Here is a 15688-nt window from a genome sequence, read left to right on the forward strand (position 1 = left end):
TAGATCCAGAAAAGCTATAAAAATAAATCACGACTTTGGGATCAAGGTAGCAGGCATGCATACATATGTTTTCTGGTAGGTGTGCATGTGTTGTACACACAAGGAGACATCTCCTTTGGGTTTGCTTGAGATAGAGTGTGGAAAGAGCGACGGAAGAATAGAGAGATCAGAACCATGACTTAGAAGATACAGGAACAAACATAAAAAAAACAAAGTTCACAATTTGGTTTCAAGACCTGCAAATTAGCATGAATCCTCTCCACAATATTCCGGACAAAATCTTCATTTTCCAAGTTCAAAAGCCCAACCTACAGTTACAAGATAAATTCATTTAGTATTTAGTATCGGACATAAACAATTGACAGCATAATGATGTGTTTTTAAATTTGTACATGGCTCAAGTATTTATACAAACTGATTTCAAATATATACATGGAAAACCAAATCTAAACGGCAGTTATAGCCGAAGTTGGTTGTTCTTTAGGCATATAGAAAATCATACTTGAGAAAGTAAATTTTATCAGCGCAAACACCAAGATTTCAGCAAAACTAACTTCTTCAATCACCATTATTTCTTCAGATTTGTGTAACAGGCCTGTGACTTTATCAAAAAGTAAGAAAAAAATGCTACAAGATTCAAACCATAGTTGTCAACCGCGCATAGCGCCCCGTAGCGCAAAGATTGTCCATGGCTATAGCACATAGCGAGGGTTATTCGAAAGTAAAGTGCCACAAGTATATAAATATAATACATAGCATATAGTAACATCAATTCAAAAACCTTAATTTCCAGCATAATATTCCAAGTTTAAATGTAAATTACTAAAACCTGAAATTATTTTAAGTTTCTTAATTGAAATATCATAGAAGACACAAAAATAAAGCAAGAATGCAGAAAAATATAATTTTCGACAAAAACCTAACTAAGTACATGCCAAAAAAACCAAAATTAAAAAGAAAAAAAAGGACATAAAATAAGCATGTAGCTTCGCTTTGCAATAGCGCCGCTATTTCAGCTATCGTGATTGTCACTATTGTGCCAATAGCGAGGATAGCGAGCGCTATTGCAAAGTCCATGGCGCGTAGCGGTCCGTAGTGATGTGGTGTCGCTTCGCCACACTATTCGCTATAGCAAGGGCTACGGAGGCTATTGACAACTATGATTCAAACTGAACTCGAAAAATTAATAACTGCAGGAGGAGAGTTCCAGCAGTGCTCGATTTCATATTTTTAGATTCGTACTATGCTCAAATATATCATCCAATAAATTTGATGATTTAAATTCTTCCTATCAACTTGATTTACAATAGTCAATACTCGACAGACATTCTGCGACTACAGATAACAAAAAATTTACCAAAAATCCAAGACAGACCAAATTTTGGAAGAGATGCCGCATCCTACAAAGATTCAAAGTGAAGAAAAAATGCTATATGGCTGCAGGAGGAAAAAGTTCCGCTAGTGCTTGATTTCATATTCTCTGATGGTCCTTTGCCCAAATATATCTGCCATGAAAATTTGATGGTTTAAATTTACCCAACCTCTGCAACTTGAATTGTAATAGGCATTCTGCCAACTACAAATCTTAAAATAATTCCCCCAAAAATACACGTGAGACCAAATATTTGCCATCTCACGTTCATTTTTCGGTTCCAATTTACTGCCATGGGTTTAAAACAAATATCTTCATTGTTTAGAAGATGACTAATGCACTAGCAAATAGCAATATACAAACACCATAGCAATCATACAGATGTAGAATGTGCAAACACGACACTCAAGAGGATTAATATAAGTAAATAGCATCAAAATTAAGCAGAATAAAACTTGAGCAGGAAAGGCTTGCATACCAATGTTGCGTATAAAGGTATCTTGTGAGGCAACTGCTCAGCACACTGGAGAAGAAACTGCCAAAATATATAGAAACATAAATAAAATAAAGCAACTTGGGCGTAAAAAAATTTATGCAAGAAAAAATAGCATATAATTCATTTGACGTTAAAAAAGCCAATCTATACAAATGAGAGGATGGATTTGACTGAACAACTGAATTAGCAGTGCTGTTTGTGTCACATGCCTCTAATCCAATCGATATCCTAATAGTTATTAATCGATACCAACAAGCCAAATAAGTAAATAGCAAAAAACAATTGAATTGAAGGACAAAAATTTAGTACAGAATCAATAAACAAACAAACAAACCAAATAGCATAAAAAGCATGGAAAATTCCATACGGGTAAAATATCGTCACTGGAATGCAACAATTCACGGCGAACAACGCCAAAACAAGTCTCCTGCAATATAAACAACCAATGCATCAAAGATTGAGGTTCGGTCAAGTAAATGAGGCAGGAGTAACGGAATGCAATCAAATGAGAATTTCTAGGGCGGAAAATAAGAGGTAGAGAACTAGGGTTTTGAAGTAGCACGAGAAGTGAGGAGTACCAAATGGTCTTTGTAGTCGGTGTTTCCACCATACTCCGAGCAATTCTCTCCGATTCGGAGAACAAGACTCCGCCAACTGCTCATTCCTGCGGCGAAATAAGGCTGGAGTGAACTTGGGGGACGGAGGAGGGTTTAACTGACTTCGAAACGTTCGCAGGACCTGAGCGGGTGTTACTTTCTTTTCAAAATCATTTATTTATATATATTATACTAACATACTAATAATAGTGTAATAATTAACACATCAAAAAAATATTGTAATAATTGATAATTATTTTATATATTTTCCAAAAATTAAGAACGTCCTTTGTTTATTTTAATTTAAGCAAAAGTTTTATTTTAATTTAAGCAAAAGTTTGTGTGAGACGATCTCATGGATTGTATTTTGTGATACAGATCTCTTATTTGAGTCATCCGTGAAAAATATTACTTTTTGTGCTAATAATATTACTTTTTATTGTGAATATCGGTAGAGTTGATCCGTCTCGCAGATAAAGATTCGTGGGATCGTCTCACAATAGACCTACTCTTTATTTTATTAGGAAATAATGTCATTTATAATTTATAATATAAATATAAATAAATAAATGCAACTCTGCATCTTTTATTCCATAATAAATATGCGGAGAGCCTTTTCTATTTCCAAAAGCTTTTTCATTTTAAAATTTTCATATAAACAAAAATAAATGGATAAAATATTTTTACTCAATATAAATTAATTAGCTCTGGAAATTCAATAAAAATAATAATTTAGTTTATTATTTATAATTATGATGTTTATTGATTACTATACCGGGAGCTATTTTTGTTTCTTGTTTTAATTTTTCATTTTGAAAAACATAGATTGTGTGTGTTTTCGAGAATTGAAAATATACTTATAACAATAATAAACAGAATGGTTGTTTGTATGGAGAAAATGGTAAAAAAACATACATGATTGTCGAAACAATAAAAAGCATTCATAAGAAATACATAATTAAATTAATCAAAATAACCAAGATTCTTTCTGACACAATTTCACGGGTCTATATTAATAAGACGAGTCGACATTACTCGTATTTATTATTAAAAATAATATTTTTTTGTAAAAAATAATATTTTTTATGGATTCAATTAGATTGGGTTGAGTTGAAGATATGTATGTCTCACAACATGATCCGTGAGACGGTATGACAATCATAGTTGAGTTGGATTGAGTCGGGTTGGATTGTGTTGAAAATCTGTCAAACAATATGATCCGTGAGAGGTATTTAATACATACATTTGACATGAAATGATAAAAAAAATAACACATAAATTAAGATGAAAAAGTTAACATTAAAAATAGAGATAATAGTCAAAATAGAGTTTTAAATTTGTTTATTATAAAGATATATATTTTAATTATATTTTTCCATTTCATATCAAATTTTTATATTGTAACGTTAATATTTTGAAAAAGATTTTAACAAATTTAAAAAGCCATAGCTCTATTTTGTTTGTTTGTTTTTTTTTTTTTTTTTGCCTTTTTGGGAAAAGAAAAGGCCATAGCTATCACCCAAGGAAAAAGGTTGGAAAGCTTGAAAATCGTCGAACATCTTCAACCTCAACTCAGTGATAAGAGAGAAATCACAAACCCCGCACCTTTTTCTGGACGTCCACTCAAAGCCCACCTTCTCACTTCTGCCTCACATTCTTTCTGCACACACATTGGAGCAAGTGAGACTACTGCCAATGGCTTCCACAGCAGCTTCTCCTACGTTTTGTGGCATTCCCAAGTCTTCTACCTCCACCTCAAGGTCTTGCCTCAATGCCCCCACGTCCCATTTCATCGGCAGAACACCTATCCGTCGCCTGGGATTTGCCGCCGCGGCCGTTGACCCTCTTTTTTGCTATCACGTGGCCACCAAGATGCGATCTTTTAACAGCTCCTCGGCCAAACCCGTGAGGGGTGCCGTCTCCATGGCCAAGAAAAGCGTTGGTGATCTCACATCCGCTGATCTCAAGGGCAAGAAGGTGTTTGTCAGGGCTGACCTTAATGTCCCTCTTGATGATAACCAGAACATTACTGATGATACTAGGATCAGAGCTGCTGTCCCTACTATTAAGCATCTGATCAGTAATGGTGCAAAAGTCATTCTTTCCAGTCATCTGGTGAGGATTTTGTACTACTCGAAGTTCTGTTCCGTGTCACACCTGGTTTTGATTGATTTTTGAATTGCTAGTATGTGCTTTGATTTTCTAATCTTATAACTTGACCACTATATTTTGGACGAGGACGGGTATTTTTTTGTTCGAATTCGATTGTATGTGATATGGTGTTGGCAGCGGCAATCTACATCTGGGTTTGGCATTTTGAGTCGTAACATGTAAAAAACTGATTTTAGGACTTAGCCACAATTGTTGAGAAGTATTGATAATTACGAAATGGGATCGAATTCCATCTAATGAAACCAGTTCATGTATGCTTTATTCCTGTTTTGAGTTCTAGAAGTGTATGCAAATTTATAGTTGGTCTTGGTTTCTCATTGCAATTTATTTTACTCAATCAATGTAAGTTCCTGTTTTCCTGCCCATCACCAGTTGATATATTTACTTGTTTCTTGTCAGTTTTTATCCACGCATCATCAAATAATTTGTGTTTATTTACCAATTTTTTTGTTTGATGCCACTGGAATCACGTTTATGCATTAAATGTGCTTTTGTCCATGGTTGTTATGTGTTTCACTCTAGACCCCTTGTCATGGCTTTTCAGGGACGTCCAAAGGGAGTGACTCCAAAATATAGTCTTGCACCCCTTGTTCCCAGGCTGTCTGAATTGCTTGATATTCAGGTATTCATTTGTTGGAAAATTGTGAAGAACATATGAGGTTGTATTTCAATACGTGGACTAAAGCTAATTGGACCCTTGCTTATTTGTTTGTGCATAAATTGAAATGGAAGTGAACACGGGCTTTTATCTGTTGATGCATAATGAAACAGGTTGTGAAAGCTGATGATTGCATTGGTCCCGAGGTTGAAAAATTGGTGGCTGCACTACCGGAAGGTGGAGTCCTCTTGCTCGAGAATGTGAGGTTTTACAAAGAGGAGGAGAAGAATGAACCTGAGTTCGCAAAGAAGCTTGCCTCAGTAGCTGATCTTTTTGTGAATGACGCATTTGGTACTGCGCATAGAGCACACGCCTCTACTGAAGGAGTAACAAAATTCTTGAGGCCTTCAGTAGCTGGTTTCCTTTTACAAAAAGTGAGGCCTTCTTGATTGTCACACACTCACGCTCCCGATGTGTTCTGATGATTGTCCCGTAAACTGTAGTTGTTTGATTTCTTGCCCTTCAGCCTTTTACTTTTCTCTTCCTACTTTAGGAGCTCGACTATCTTGTTGGGGCAGTTTCAAGCCCAAAGAGACCATTTGCTGCCATCGTCGGAGGTTCAAAGGTCTCTTCTAAGATTGGAGTGATTGAATCACTGCTGGAGAAGTGTGATATATTGCTGTTGGGCGGAGGAATGATCTTCACATTTTATAAGGCCCAAGGCCTATCCGTAGGATCTTCCCTGGTAGAAGAAGACAAGCTAGATCTTGCAAGAACGCTTCTTGCAAAGGCCAAGGCCAAAGGAGTGAATCTCTTGCTGCCGACTGATGTAGTCATAGCTGACAAGTTTGCTCCAGATGCAGATAGCAAGGTCCTATTGCACTAGCCTCCTCTCCATAATCATTACTTGTCTCTCCTGATGCCATTTTCTCTTGTTTTTTAATGGTCAAATGCAGCTGAATAAATCTTTTGTTGGGATCTTCAATTTATTGTTAAATGTGGAGATCTGAACCGAGTTTGTATTTTGTAGGTTGTTCCATCATCCGCTATACCAGATGGCTGGATGGGATTGGATATTGGACCAGATTCTATCAAGTCATTCAGTGATGCCCTGGAGACTACAAATACTGTCATTTGGAATGGTCCAATGGGAGTGTTTGAGTTTGAAAAGTTTGCCCTCGGCACTGAGGTATTTATAATCGTAAACCAATTTTTTCAGGGTTTTTTAATCCATGGTAATACAAGCAGTTGGTTGTCATTTGGTGCTGCTAAATATGCATTAAATTTTGAGATCGAATTCAATAATGGTACAAGATCAATATTATGCTTCATAATTAAACTGCAAATGAACGTGATTGTCCGACAACAGTGCCAACCCTCCTGACTAAGCTTTCATTTTACCTGCAAAAAAAAAAAGAAGAACTACGCACTTTATGTTTGACAATATTTCTATCTGCTGACAAAGCAAGAAAGGTAATTGATCAAATTTGCGGACTTTCTTAACTGGGAGCATAACAATATAGTCATGTGCTTATCTGATGTTAGTTGGATGTTTTATTTGATGATGTTTCTTATAAATGATCTCAAATCTCATAATTTCAACATACTTCCACTTTGCTTTTCCACAAACCAATACATAAATGTTGTTTTTGTTCATACAATTTTTGCTTGTAGGCAATTGCAAACAAGCTAGCAGAACTTAGTAAGAAGGGAGTCACAACAATAATCGGTGGCGGAGATTCCGTTGCAGCTGTGGAGAAAGTCGGAGTGGCAAGTGTGATGAGCCACATATCTACCGGAGGTGGTGCCAGTTTGGAGCTTTTGGAAGGTAAAGAACTTCCCGGTGTTCTTGCCCTCGATGAAGCCATTCCAGTTGCTGCATGAAACACTAGATGATGTTCCAATTGATTCTTGAGAATGTGTCATTCAACGTGTCTCGTTCGAGTTTTTCAACAGGAAAGTTGATAGATATGAGTTATAATTTTAAATGTTTCATTTTGCTATCAGAGTAAAAAGTGCCACACACCTTTTATTGTTGAAATCACAATAATGAATTGTTTACGTTAGCATATGGTGCAAGATTTCATGTTTTCTTGAGAGTTGAGATGATCGAGGGATGCGTGAAGTCTAAAAGATGGAAAGAACAAAGTTAACTTTTGCGACAGTCGGGTTAGGCTGTGTTCAAGCGTTTGGTTGGCAATGGGGTTCATATAACTCGGTATCTACCCCGCCCTGTCTTAATACCCAACCAATACCCAAAATTAACTGGTTTCTTATGTTTAATTTCTAAATAAAATAAAAAAAAATGAAAGGAAGTGATATTCTTTGGGATACCTAGTTATGAAGAAACAATAAAATGAAACCTGTTTTTCTCTCTATTAGTGGCATGTAGAATTCTATTCACAGTATTTCATATACGAATTTCATTTTAATTACCACTCTTCGATAAATTCAACATTTTTTCACTCAAACTTTCGTTACCAATATTTCCATAAAAATATGACTATAAAGGTAACAAGAAAGAAGTTTTTTTTATAACAACAGCCAAACAAGGGCCAAATCGTGCTGGTCTTGAGTAAAACGAACAGTAATATATAGCTACAATAAGTTTCTCCCTGCGTCACATAAATACTCCATGCTTCAGCTTTGAGTCAATTTTACCTTCCTTTCTCATCACAAGAATCACTGTTAAGCTAGTGAACTCGTCAACCCCTGAAATGTGCATCGAGCTGAGGATCATTTCTTTCATCTACTCTGGGAAGTAGCAACAGGAGTATCGGGTTTAGCTCCCCATTCCGTCCACGATCCATCATATACTGGAACATCAGCCTTCCCAAGTCGATGAAGACCCTGGAAAATGAAACCTACGCGTGTTAATTACTTTACGCAGGTTGTATAAATTCAAGAACATATGCTCAAGTAAAAAACAAGTTCGACTTCATCGAGACAAAATCGGGTATCCTTCTAATTTTCTGTTGGGGGATGGGGGTGTTGAAGAAAGATAAAAGCAGGAATCACCAGTGCTAGAATGCATGCGGTAACACCAGTACCACAAGAAGTTAAGATGGGCCTTTCCAATGAGATTCCTGCAAAAAATACAAGTGCCACGGTCAAATACAGTTTTTTTTTAAAGTAACCTATTTGAATTTGGTTGAGTAACTTCACACATATTACAGGAGCACCCGTGTGTCAGTGACCAATGAAGTATTGCACTGAAGCAACTCATTTGAACTAGAGAACTATTTCTAACCTTCTTCGTCAAATCTTTTCTTGAGCTCATCTGCATGTAAAAGCATCTGCGAGTTGTCCAGCATCTGTGAAGAACGTTGAAGAAAAATGGATTAAAGTTCATGTCTTCTATCATGATAACGAGGGAAAATGGAAATTATGATAATGACACGAGCCAAAATTCTTTTGGCACGGATCGAAGCACCATATATGAGTTGCTAACAGGTTAACATGAAACACAAACAAAGAATTGGCACTCAGAGCAAATTGGAAGAGAAATTGCTAGGTGGTGAGCAAAAAATAAATATAATTTCAACTTTATGTTCCCATTATTTCAGAACTATGACCTTGTTCTTCTGAAATCAAGTAAAATATGTAGAGTGCCGATTTACACCTTAAGCAAAGCATGTTCTGAAATTGTTTCATCGGCTTAGAAAAGATGGGACCTTTTTCTTTTCTTCCACAGAAGCTATAGAATCTAAATTAACATTATAAAAAGATCTGAGCACAAGTCAGTCAGTGGAACAAGCCTGATCACATCCCAGCAAATTCCTTGCCTCCATTTGGTGGTGGAAAATCTTGTGCCGACAGTTCTGAAATTGACCATTTGAAAGCTTACGACTGTTTCAAAATGGTGGTGTATTTGACTCATCTCAATAAGCTAAGAAGCTCAATTGGGATCCTTTAGTTGATAATGGAGGTCCAATCACAAGAGGGAAGTTCACCAAATCTGAGGCTCTTAACTGGCTAATTCAAGAGTTACATGGAACAAGAGTTAAAGTGAATTGAGTTGACTAAGTACAAGACTAGCTAACTTAATTATGGGACTTGGTTCACTCGACAATTTGTGAATGACGGCCTAATTAGTATATTCCTTAAGTTTAGGTTTCCATTCAATATTCTAGAATTATTTTATTTGGTATTTTTATGGTCTACTAGTATAACAAACCTAACATGGAGCCAAGCTTGAGCTCAAAATATTGGACCCTTTGGCCTCAAAATTCAGCTTTCAAATTCTGAAATTTCTACAAGTAATCGACCCAATCTAGTTTATTGACATCCATAGGCAAGATATACAAGAAGCTGCACCCATTTCCTAACATACCAGCTTAAACAAATTGTAACACCAATAGCAGTTAATATTTTACCTTGGCAAAGGGAACACATTTGCTGCCCGGAACATGGCCGCTTCTTATTCCCTTACGAGGCTCCGGTGCAGCCCCATCAAACCTATCGGAAAGCAAAAAAAGTTCAACACATTTTGGATATGAATTTGAAGGACAGAGAGTCATCATGAAGCACAAGTAAAATTTGGTAACTATTTTGAGATTGCTGGTTATATTTGTGTGGAGGCCAGATCCGATAGAGAGCTAGGTAAATTGTGAGTAACTAGCATTATTTTGATTGAACATAAAAGATACAATATTTGTATTGAATACAAATAAATTAGCATGGAATTAATCTAAAACAATTAGAGCATGAGCAACAAGAAATATCACATCACATTCATAAAATAAAGTTTCGTACAAAATCAAACTACCTAGGTTTTGAGCGTGCATCCAAATGCTGATGTGTTTGCTCCTCAATGTTATGCTGAACCTGATACCAAAGAAAACTACAACTTGAAGCAAGTACAAAATTAAATTTGTCAAACTAAATCTGATAGAAAATTATCATAGCAGCGATAATCAGTTCTGACAAATATGAGTCCCCAATGATCCCCTCCCACCCCAAAGAGACGACATCCTGCTGCTAAAAGGAAGGAGTCATGAAAACAGGAAGCAAGTTGTATTACAAACCAGAACAAATACAAGTCCAGCTGTACATATACATGTAACAATTTGAAATTTCCTCTCCACCTGGATTTCCAAAATTCTTCAAGGTAAATAAAATCCGATTGCTAAGACTAGTGGTGAGACCTTTTTTAGCCCTTTATCTAGTGGAAGAGAGAGACCAGCAGGGGCGGCCGGCCCCCTAAATTCTAATTATCTTGTAACTGAGTATATTTCTCCATATAAATGCAGAATCAAATATAATGTCATCCGCCTAACTTTTGTATTTTGTTTAAATTTTTGTTTCTGTCACCCAAATTAAATTCCTGGATCTGCCAATGCTTCATCAGCCAATGCCTTTATTCTATTTAATCAGCGCCTTTAATTATCAGAGATGAAAATCTCATAACAAGAATTAATAATTATTGTAAGAACAATGTCAACAAGATCTATATACATACACAAAGCCACTCGTCCAAAGAAAATGGCATAAAACAACGATGCTTGGAAAACGGGAATTAAGTTATTGGTCAATTACATTTTTTTATGTCTTCAATAATATATTAAATTGGTTTTAGGAATCAAGGAACCAACAATACTACGAGGTCTACTTTATTTCAGGTAGTGAAAAAATCGAGAACCATTGTGATGTGAGATAAATGAATAGAAAAAAATTTAAAAATACATACACATTATAAAAGAAAAGAGCAAATGGGTATAAATAACATTTTACCCATGCTAGAATCCTCCAACATCATTGGCAAAGGATCTATGTCAGAATCCTCCAAAATCATTGGCAAAGGATCTTATACGGTATGTCAAGATGTATTTGTAATAGAAGAATAAATTGGGGTAGTAGCTAGAGGCTACAAAAAAGTAGCTAGTGAAATCCCAGTTATTAAATATTTCAGAAATAGTATTCGTGGACATGCATCATGACATGTGCTGTAAGATGTATAACTGATGAGTGCAAGCACTGTAAGATGTGTATAAGATGCAATTTCACACATATCTTACTTAGCATGCCAAGTATTACATCGATATTGCGTGCAAAATTGCATAGTGACAGGTAATAAAAGACGGCAGTTATTATGTGAAAATTTCTGTACAAGATCCATCAATAAAATAAGAGTATGATTTTTATGCTAGAGTAATTTGTGTATTCCACATAACTGTTCCATATGTTCGATGTTTGTGATTTGACTTTTATGTTTTTTTCTGAGTTGTCTGATGACAAATTTTTTATCATTTAACATTTTTGACAAAAGTTAACTTATTGAAGGACCTCATTTATGATCGGCAATCAAGGATCCACAATTATGTTAAGTCAGAAACCTGCAGGAAAGAGAGCAAAATAGAAAGGGTACAACTTGGAGAAGTGAGACCCCATAACCACATCCCCCAAATCTCAAAATTGTCATGGAACAAAGTCACTTGGGAGGGTGGGGGTATCATTCTACAGAAACAAACTCTAGCTGCAACAATCAGGTTCAATAAATTAACCAATAATGCTGCCTACAAACTTAGAAACAAATAACCCAAGGAAGAAATAGACCTGTTCAAGTGTCCAAACTAGCTGTGGCTGAAATCTGGTTTCAAATGTCATTGGCCCAACCTGAAAATAATAAAGTGTTTTTCTACTCTTGAAGCAAGTAAGATTAATAATCAATTATCATTGAGATACCCCCACACACAAGTCAAAGTGTTTCATTGAACAAACTCCAAACTCACACATGAGAGATTTTTTTTTTTGGAGTTAGGGGAGGAGTTTGTTCGAACCCGGAGCTTGGTCCCAAATTTGGGACCTTGGTGCCACATGGCTACAAGCCATCAGCTCACATACGAAGGGAATCAGTGAAGTACAATTGATCATGTTAACACAACTTACCCGCTGTCCTAGGTACACTTTCGCTATTGCCTCACTAGCAGCACTGGCTTTCAAGATAGCATCACTCGATGCACTTGATTCAACATCAAATCCTAAAGCACGCCATCTAGGTAGACCTCCATCTAAAACCCAAATTCTTTCATGCCCAAATACTCGAAACATCCTGTTATTAACATGAATAAATAGATCATTGCAACCTTGACGATGGAGAATTTTGAAATTTATGCACCAATGTTTGTTTTATACGAGAAGAACAAAAACCCACCACCAAACACGAGCTGCACTAAAAATTCCCTTTCCATCATAAACAACAAGACCATCTTTATTCTCAATGCCAAGTGCAGAAACAGCAGCAGCAAATGCTTCTTCTGATGGCAGCATATGTGGTAACTGCAGAAACCATTAGACATGGGAAATATTAAACAATTAACATCCATGTAAGACAGTATGCAATCACTCTCCTAATGCAGGGGTCCACTTGCAGCATTATGTATTCATCATCATTGCATTATGGGTTGTGTGACTGCATCATATCACGGGATAGAATAATTGAAACCTCACATGTAAGAAAAATATATATTTTATCATGAGAAAAAAAAGGTACTATGCCACAGATAATTCTACACAAAAAAATTAATATTCACAGAATCAGTGTGCTATTCTCTGACTTTATACATGGCATCTTACGTTAGAAGTACGATCTGAAACACCATCAACGTCAAAGAAAAGCGCACCAGGAATGTGTGCGACCTGTTCAATAAAAAGATGGTATAGAATTAAAAATCTAATAAAAAATTAAAACAGTTCAAAGTTTAGTAACAGACACGAATTATAACCATCTGCCTCCAATCAACACCAAAAAATTCAACAAATTATTGCAAACGAAGAAAAAAGAACACTTTTTCTTAATAGTCAATCTACCTAGGTGTATTCTATAGGATGATGATCTAGCAAGCTAAAAGTTGAAAGAAAACTCCATAATAAAGATTGCAAAGAACCTGATATTCTTGAAGTGGGTTCCTCTGTTCATCTGGCATGTACCAGGATGCATCCAAAACCTGCAAAAATTCAAAATACTATTGTGAAGATCATGGCGTGATTCAACCCAAATACAATACAAAGACAATTTTTACTATTAAATACACCATGCAATTTATTCATTTCAAGTGAAGCAGTGAATTAAAGTTTGGGGGAAAAAAAAAGAAGGAAACTCGAGGGAATAACTACTATAGGAAAGGGCCCAACACAATTTTGCTTATTAAAATAATGAAATGAGATTCAAATTAAATCTGACAAGGTCCATATCAAGGACGTTCTGGTATTATTTTACTATATTCCCTATTCCCTCAAACACTGTTATATCTCAACTATTCTTTGTCAGGGCATATAACAGCAAAAAGGAAATTTCACTAAGTCCTTACAGGATATCCCTGCTTTATTTATCATATAGCTCGTTGTTTTAAGACAAAATAACTTTTTGGTCGAACTGAAAGTCTTTCATAGAGTTTTATAAAAGCTCTTCTCCAAACTTGCACACTTGACAATCATGGAAACAAATAAACTTTGAGGACTATGGTTCTAATAAATACTATCCGAGATAGAAAAGAAAAATGTACCATACATCCCAAAATGAATTTAATGAACAAATATTCACAATCATTTTTATCACTTTAGCACAATAAATGCACAAAGACGAGCAAAAGCTTAGACCTTCCAATCAAGTTCTCGAATGTTGGCATGGAGCCATTCAACTGAAACAACAGGTTCATTAGTTGACAAGGACTGCATGGAAAACGAAGATTTCGATGCAACCGCAGCAGAAGACATGCTACAAGAAATGGGTACTGGATTCTTATATGCCAAATGGTGGGAAATAAACTGCGATTGAGTTGGTCTCTTCTGCATGAAAGGGATAATCAATCCATCGCGTGCAAGAACTAATCGACAGCTCACGCAAATTTATGCGGGGAAGAAAAGAAAATTAACTGCAATCATATGAAACTTCAAATATTTAAACTTGATAGAAATGCAACAGAGTAGGTGAAGCTCTGGTTAAAAATTTTGAGAGAAATATTTGGGAAGCATTTACACAATTTGCTTCCTATCTCGATCAAGTAATTCACAATAAATTCTCAAGAGGTCAAGGATTAAACAAATAGCTTAAACCATCACAGATTCACAATCACCACCCTCACGGTTGAATGGCGTATAAATGTATAATTACTCTTTTGTACCGGAACAGAGGGTTATATTAATTCATTCCAAATTATGAAGCCCGGGAATTTCTGTTTAAAATTATGCACTTACTCGAACCCAAAAAACCATATTCACGATAAATAACATTTTCGATTAGGATATTTATTACAAAGCACAACCTTTTCGGAAATCCATTAGAAAAATAAGTTCACACCGGATACAAATGCAACACAATATAGTCAATTATTCCACAGGGAAGTAAAACCTAGAGCTATCCATCATTTTGGAACAAGTTATACCATCATCCCTAAAGTTTAAAGCGAGGGATTTTCCCATCAAAACCTATACATTCTCTGTGATCGGCAACAACCCCTTCAAAGATAATTCTCAAGAAAATCAATTGCCACCATGGAAAAAGTGCAAAATTCATCGTCAAACTGGCACCAGCAACAAGATTAGCCATAACAAACATAAAGAAAAACAAACTAACAAAATACAGAACTCACGCTAATTAGTGATGTAAAGAATTGGGATTTTTGGAAGCGAGGTGGTGAAGAGGAATTCAGGAGGCGACGGGCAAAGAAACTTCTGCACAAAGCGGCAGATGCCATTATACGAGCTATCAATTAGAAGCAGTGATATAAATCAGTGTGTGACCATAAGATTTTTGTAGTATCTGACGAGAGAAGGTTTCCCGAAAAATCATATTTGAAACCTAAGTAATAATTTTAGATTAAAAAAATATTTTTTAGGATATTATTTTAAAAATTTGATTTGTAGATAATCTAACATGAGTTTTTGTATATGTTATTTTATCCATAAAATCGAGAAGACTTCGTTAAATTAGTGTACGCTCTCTAATTACTCGAATCGAGTCAATTTTTAAACTATAACGATTCTTAGATCGCTTAGAAAAGTTGGAACTTTAGCATTTTCGGTCACATTTTACCAAATTTGGATAAGCATTATAAATGTAAAGATATTTGAAGCCTCTTATATAGATTTATAGAATATATTTTTTTCAATTAAATTACATGTATTTCGACGTCTTAATTATCTATTTTTTAGAGTTTATTATTTTATTAAATAGAAAAACATATATAATTGTATGAATATCGGACATGGATGATTGTATTTATCTCCTCAATATTATCCAACAATATAATTTTGATTTAAAGACAAAGAAAAACCATACACCTTAATAATAGGTTTCGTTATGTAGATATAAGCTCGTGATAAAATTATAATTTTTACCGGCATGGGTTAGTTCTAGCTAGATTTGTTTGGTCGGGTTGTTAGACACTCTGACAAGTAAAATAACATCTACCGAACTTTGTTCTGGATCTGTCCAGCGTCCATATGTTAGGCTT

At 35.5% G+C, this 15688-nt stretch overlaps 3 protein-coding genes across 4 annotated transcripts in view; 1 reads left to right on the forward strand and 2 right to left on the reverse strand.

Annotated features, from left to right (window-relative positions):
- Window positions 1-2610, reverse strand: part of LOC142540641 (nuclear cap-binding protein subunit 1-like) — a 30690-nt gene extending 28080 nt beyond the window's left edge. For both annotated transcript variants that reach the window (XM_075646942.1, XM_075646941.1), the window contains exons 1-4: window positions 2447-2610; window positions 2236-2295; window positions 1851-1907; window positions 237-308 (exon numbers count right to left, since the gene is read on the reverse strand). In XM_075646942.1, the coding sequence (XP_075503057.1) occupies window positions 237-308; window positions 1851-1907; window positions 2236-2295; window positions 2447-2530 (273 nt within the window). In that variant the 5' untranslated portion in view covers window positions 2531-2610. The remainder of the gene's footprint in view (window positions 1-236; window positions 309-1850; window positions 1908-2235; window positions 2296-2446) is intronic.
- A 1400-nt stretch (window positions 2611-4010) lies between these two features.
- LOC142540644 (phosphoglycerate kinase, chloroplastic-like) lies at window positions 4011-7300 on the forward strand. The gene is made up of 6 exons (XM_075646946.1): window positions 4011-4579; window positions 5181-5258; window positions 5408-5668; window positions 5788-6105; window positions 6265-6423; window positions 6909-7300. Exons 1-6 carry the CDS (start codon window positions 4160-4162, stop codon window positions 7116-7118), a joined length of 1446 nt encoding a protein of 481 aa, XP_075503061.1. The 5' UTR covers window positions 4011-4159; the 3' UTR covers window positions 7119-7300.
- A 446-nt stretch (window positions 7301-7746) lies between these two features.
- Window positions 7747-15021, reverse strand: LOC142540645 (thiosulfate/3-mercaptopyruvate sulfurtransferase 1, mitochondrial-like). Its single transcript, XM_075646947.1, has 12 exons — window positions 14825-15021; window positions 13833-14021; window positions 13121-13180; window positions 12810-12872; window positions 12388-12512; window positions 12123-12285; window positions 11790-11849; window positions 10003-10061; window positions 9611-9692; window positions 8485-8548; window positions 8253-8320; window positions 7747-8084 (listed from the first exon to the last, which is right to left on the reverse strand). Exons 1-12 carry the CDS (start codon window positions 14927-14929, stop codon window positions 7980-7982), a joined length of 1143 nt encoding a protein of 380 aa, XP_075503062.1. The 5' UTR covers window positions 14930-15021; the 3' UTR covers window positions 7747-7979.
- Between the last annotated feature and the right edge of the window lie 667 nt (window positions 15022-15688).

This window comes from Primulina tabacum, chromosome 3 (genome assembly GCF_025594145.1).
Source record: "Primulina tabacum isolate GXHZ01 chromosome 3, ASM2559414v2, whole genome shotgun sequence".
Lineage (NCBI taxonomy): Eukaryota > Viridiplantae > Streptophyta > Magnoliopsida > Lamiales > Gesneriaceae > Primulina > Primulina tabacum.

Coding starts and splice junctions, on each gene's coding strand:
- LOC142540644 (XM_075646946.1), top strand. CDS start 4,160: ATGGCTTCCACAGCAGCTTCTCCTACGTTTTGTGGCATTCCCAAGTCT. Junction 5,259..5,407: donor CTGAATTGCTTGATATTCAG/GTATTCATTTGT, acceptor ATAATGAAACAG/GTTGTGAAAGCTGATGATTG. Junction 6,106..6,264: donor CTCCAGATGCAGATAGCAAG/GTCCTATTGCAC, acceptor TGTATTTTGTAG/GTTGTTCCATCATCCGCTAT.
- LOC142540645 (XM_075646947.1), bottom strand. CDS start 14,929: ATGGCATCTGCCGCTTTGTGCAGAAGTTTCTTTGCCCGTCGCCTCCTG. Junction 11,850..12,122: donor AAGTGTACCTAGGACAGCGG/GTAAGTTGTGTT, acceptor TATTATTTTCAG/GTTGGGCCAATGACATTTGA. Junction 9,693..10,002: donor GATGCACGCTCAAAACCTAG/GTAGTTTGATTT, acceptor GCTTTCCGATAG/GTTTGATGGGGCTGCACCGG.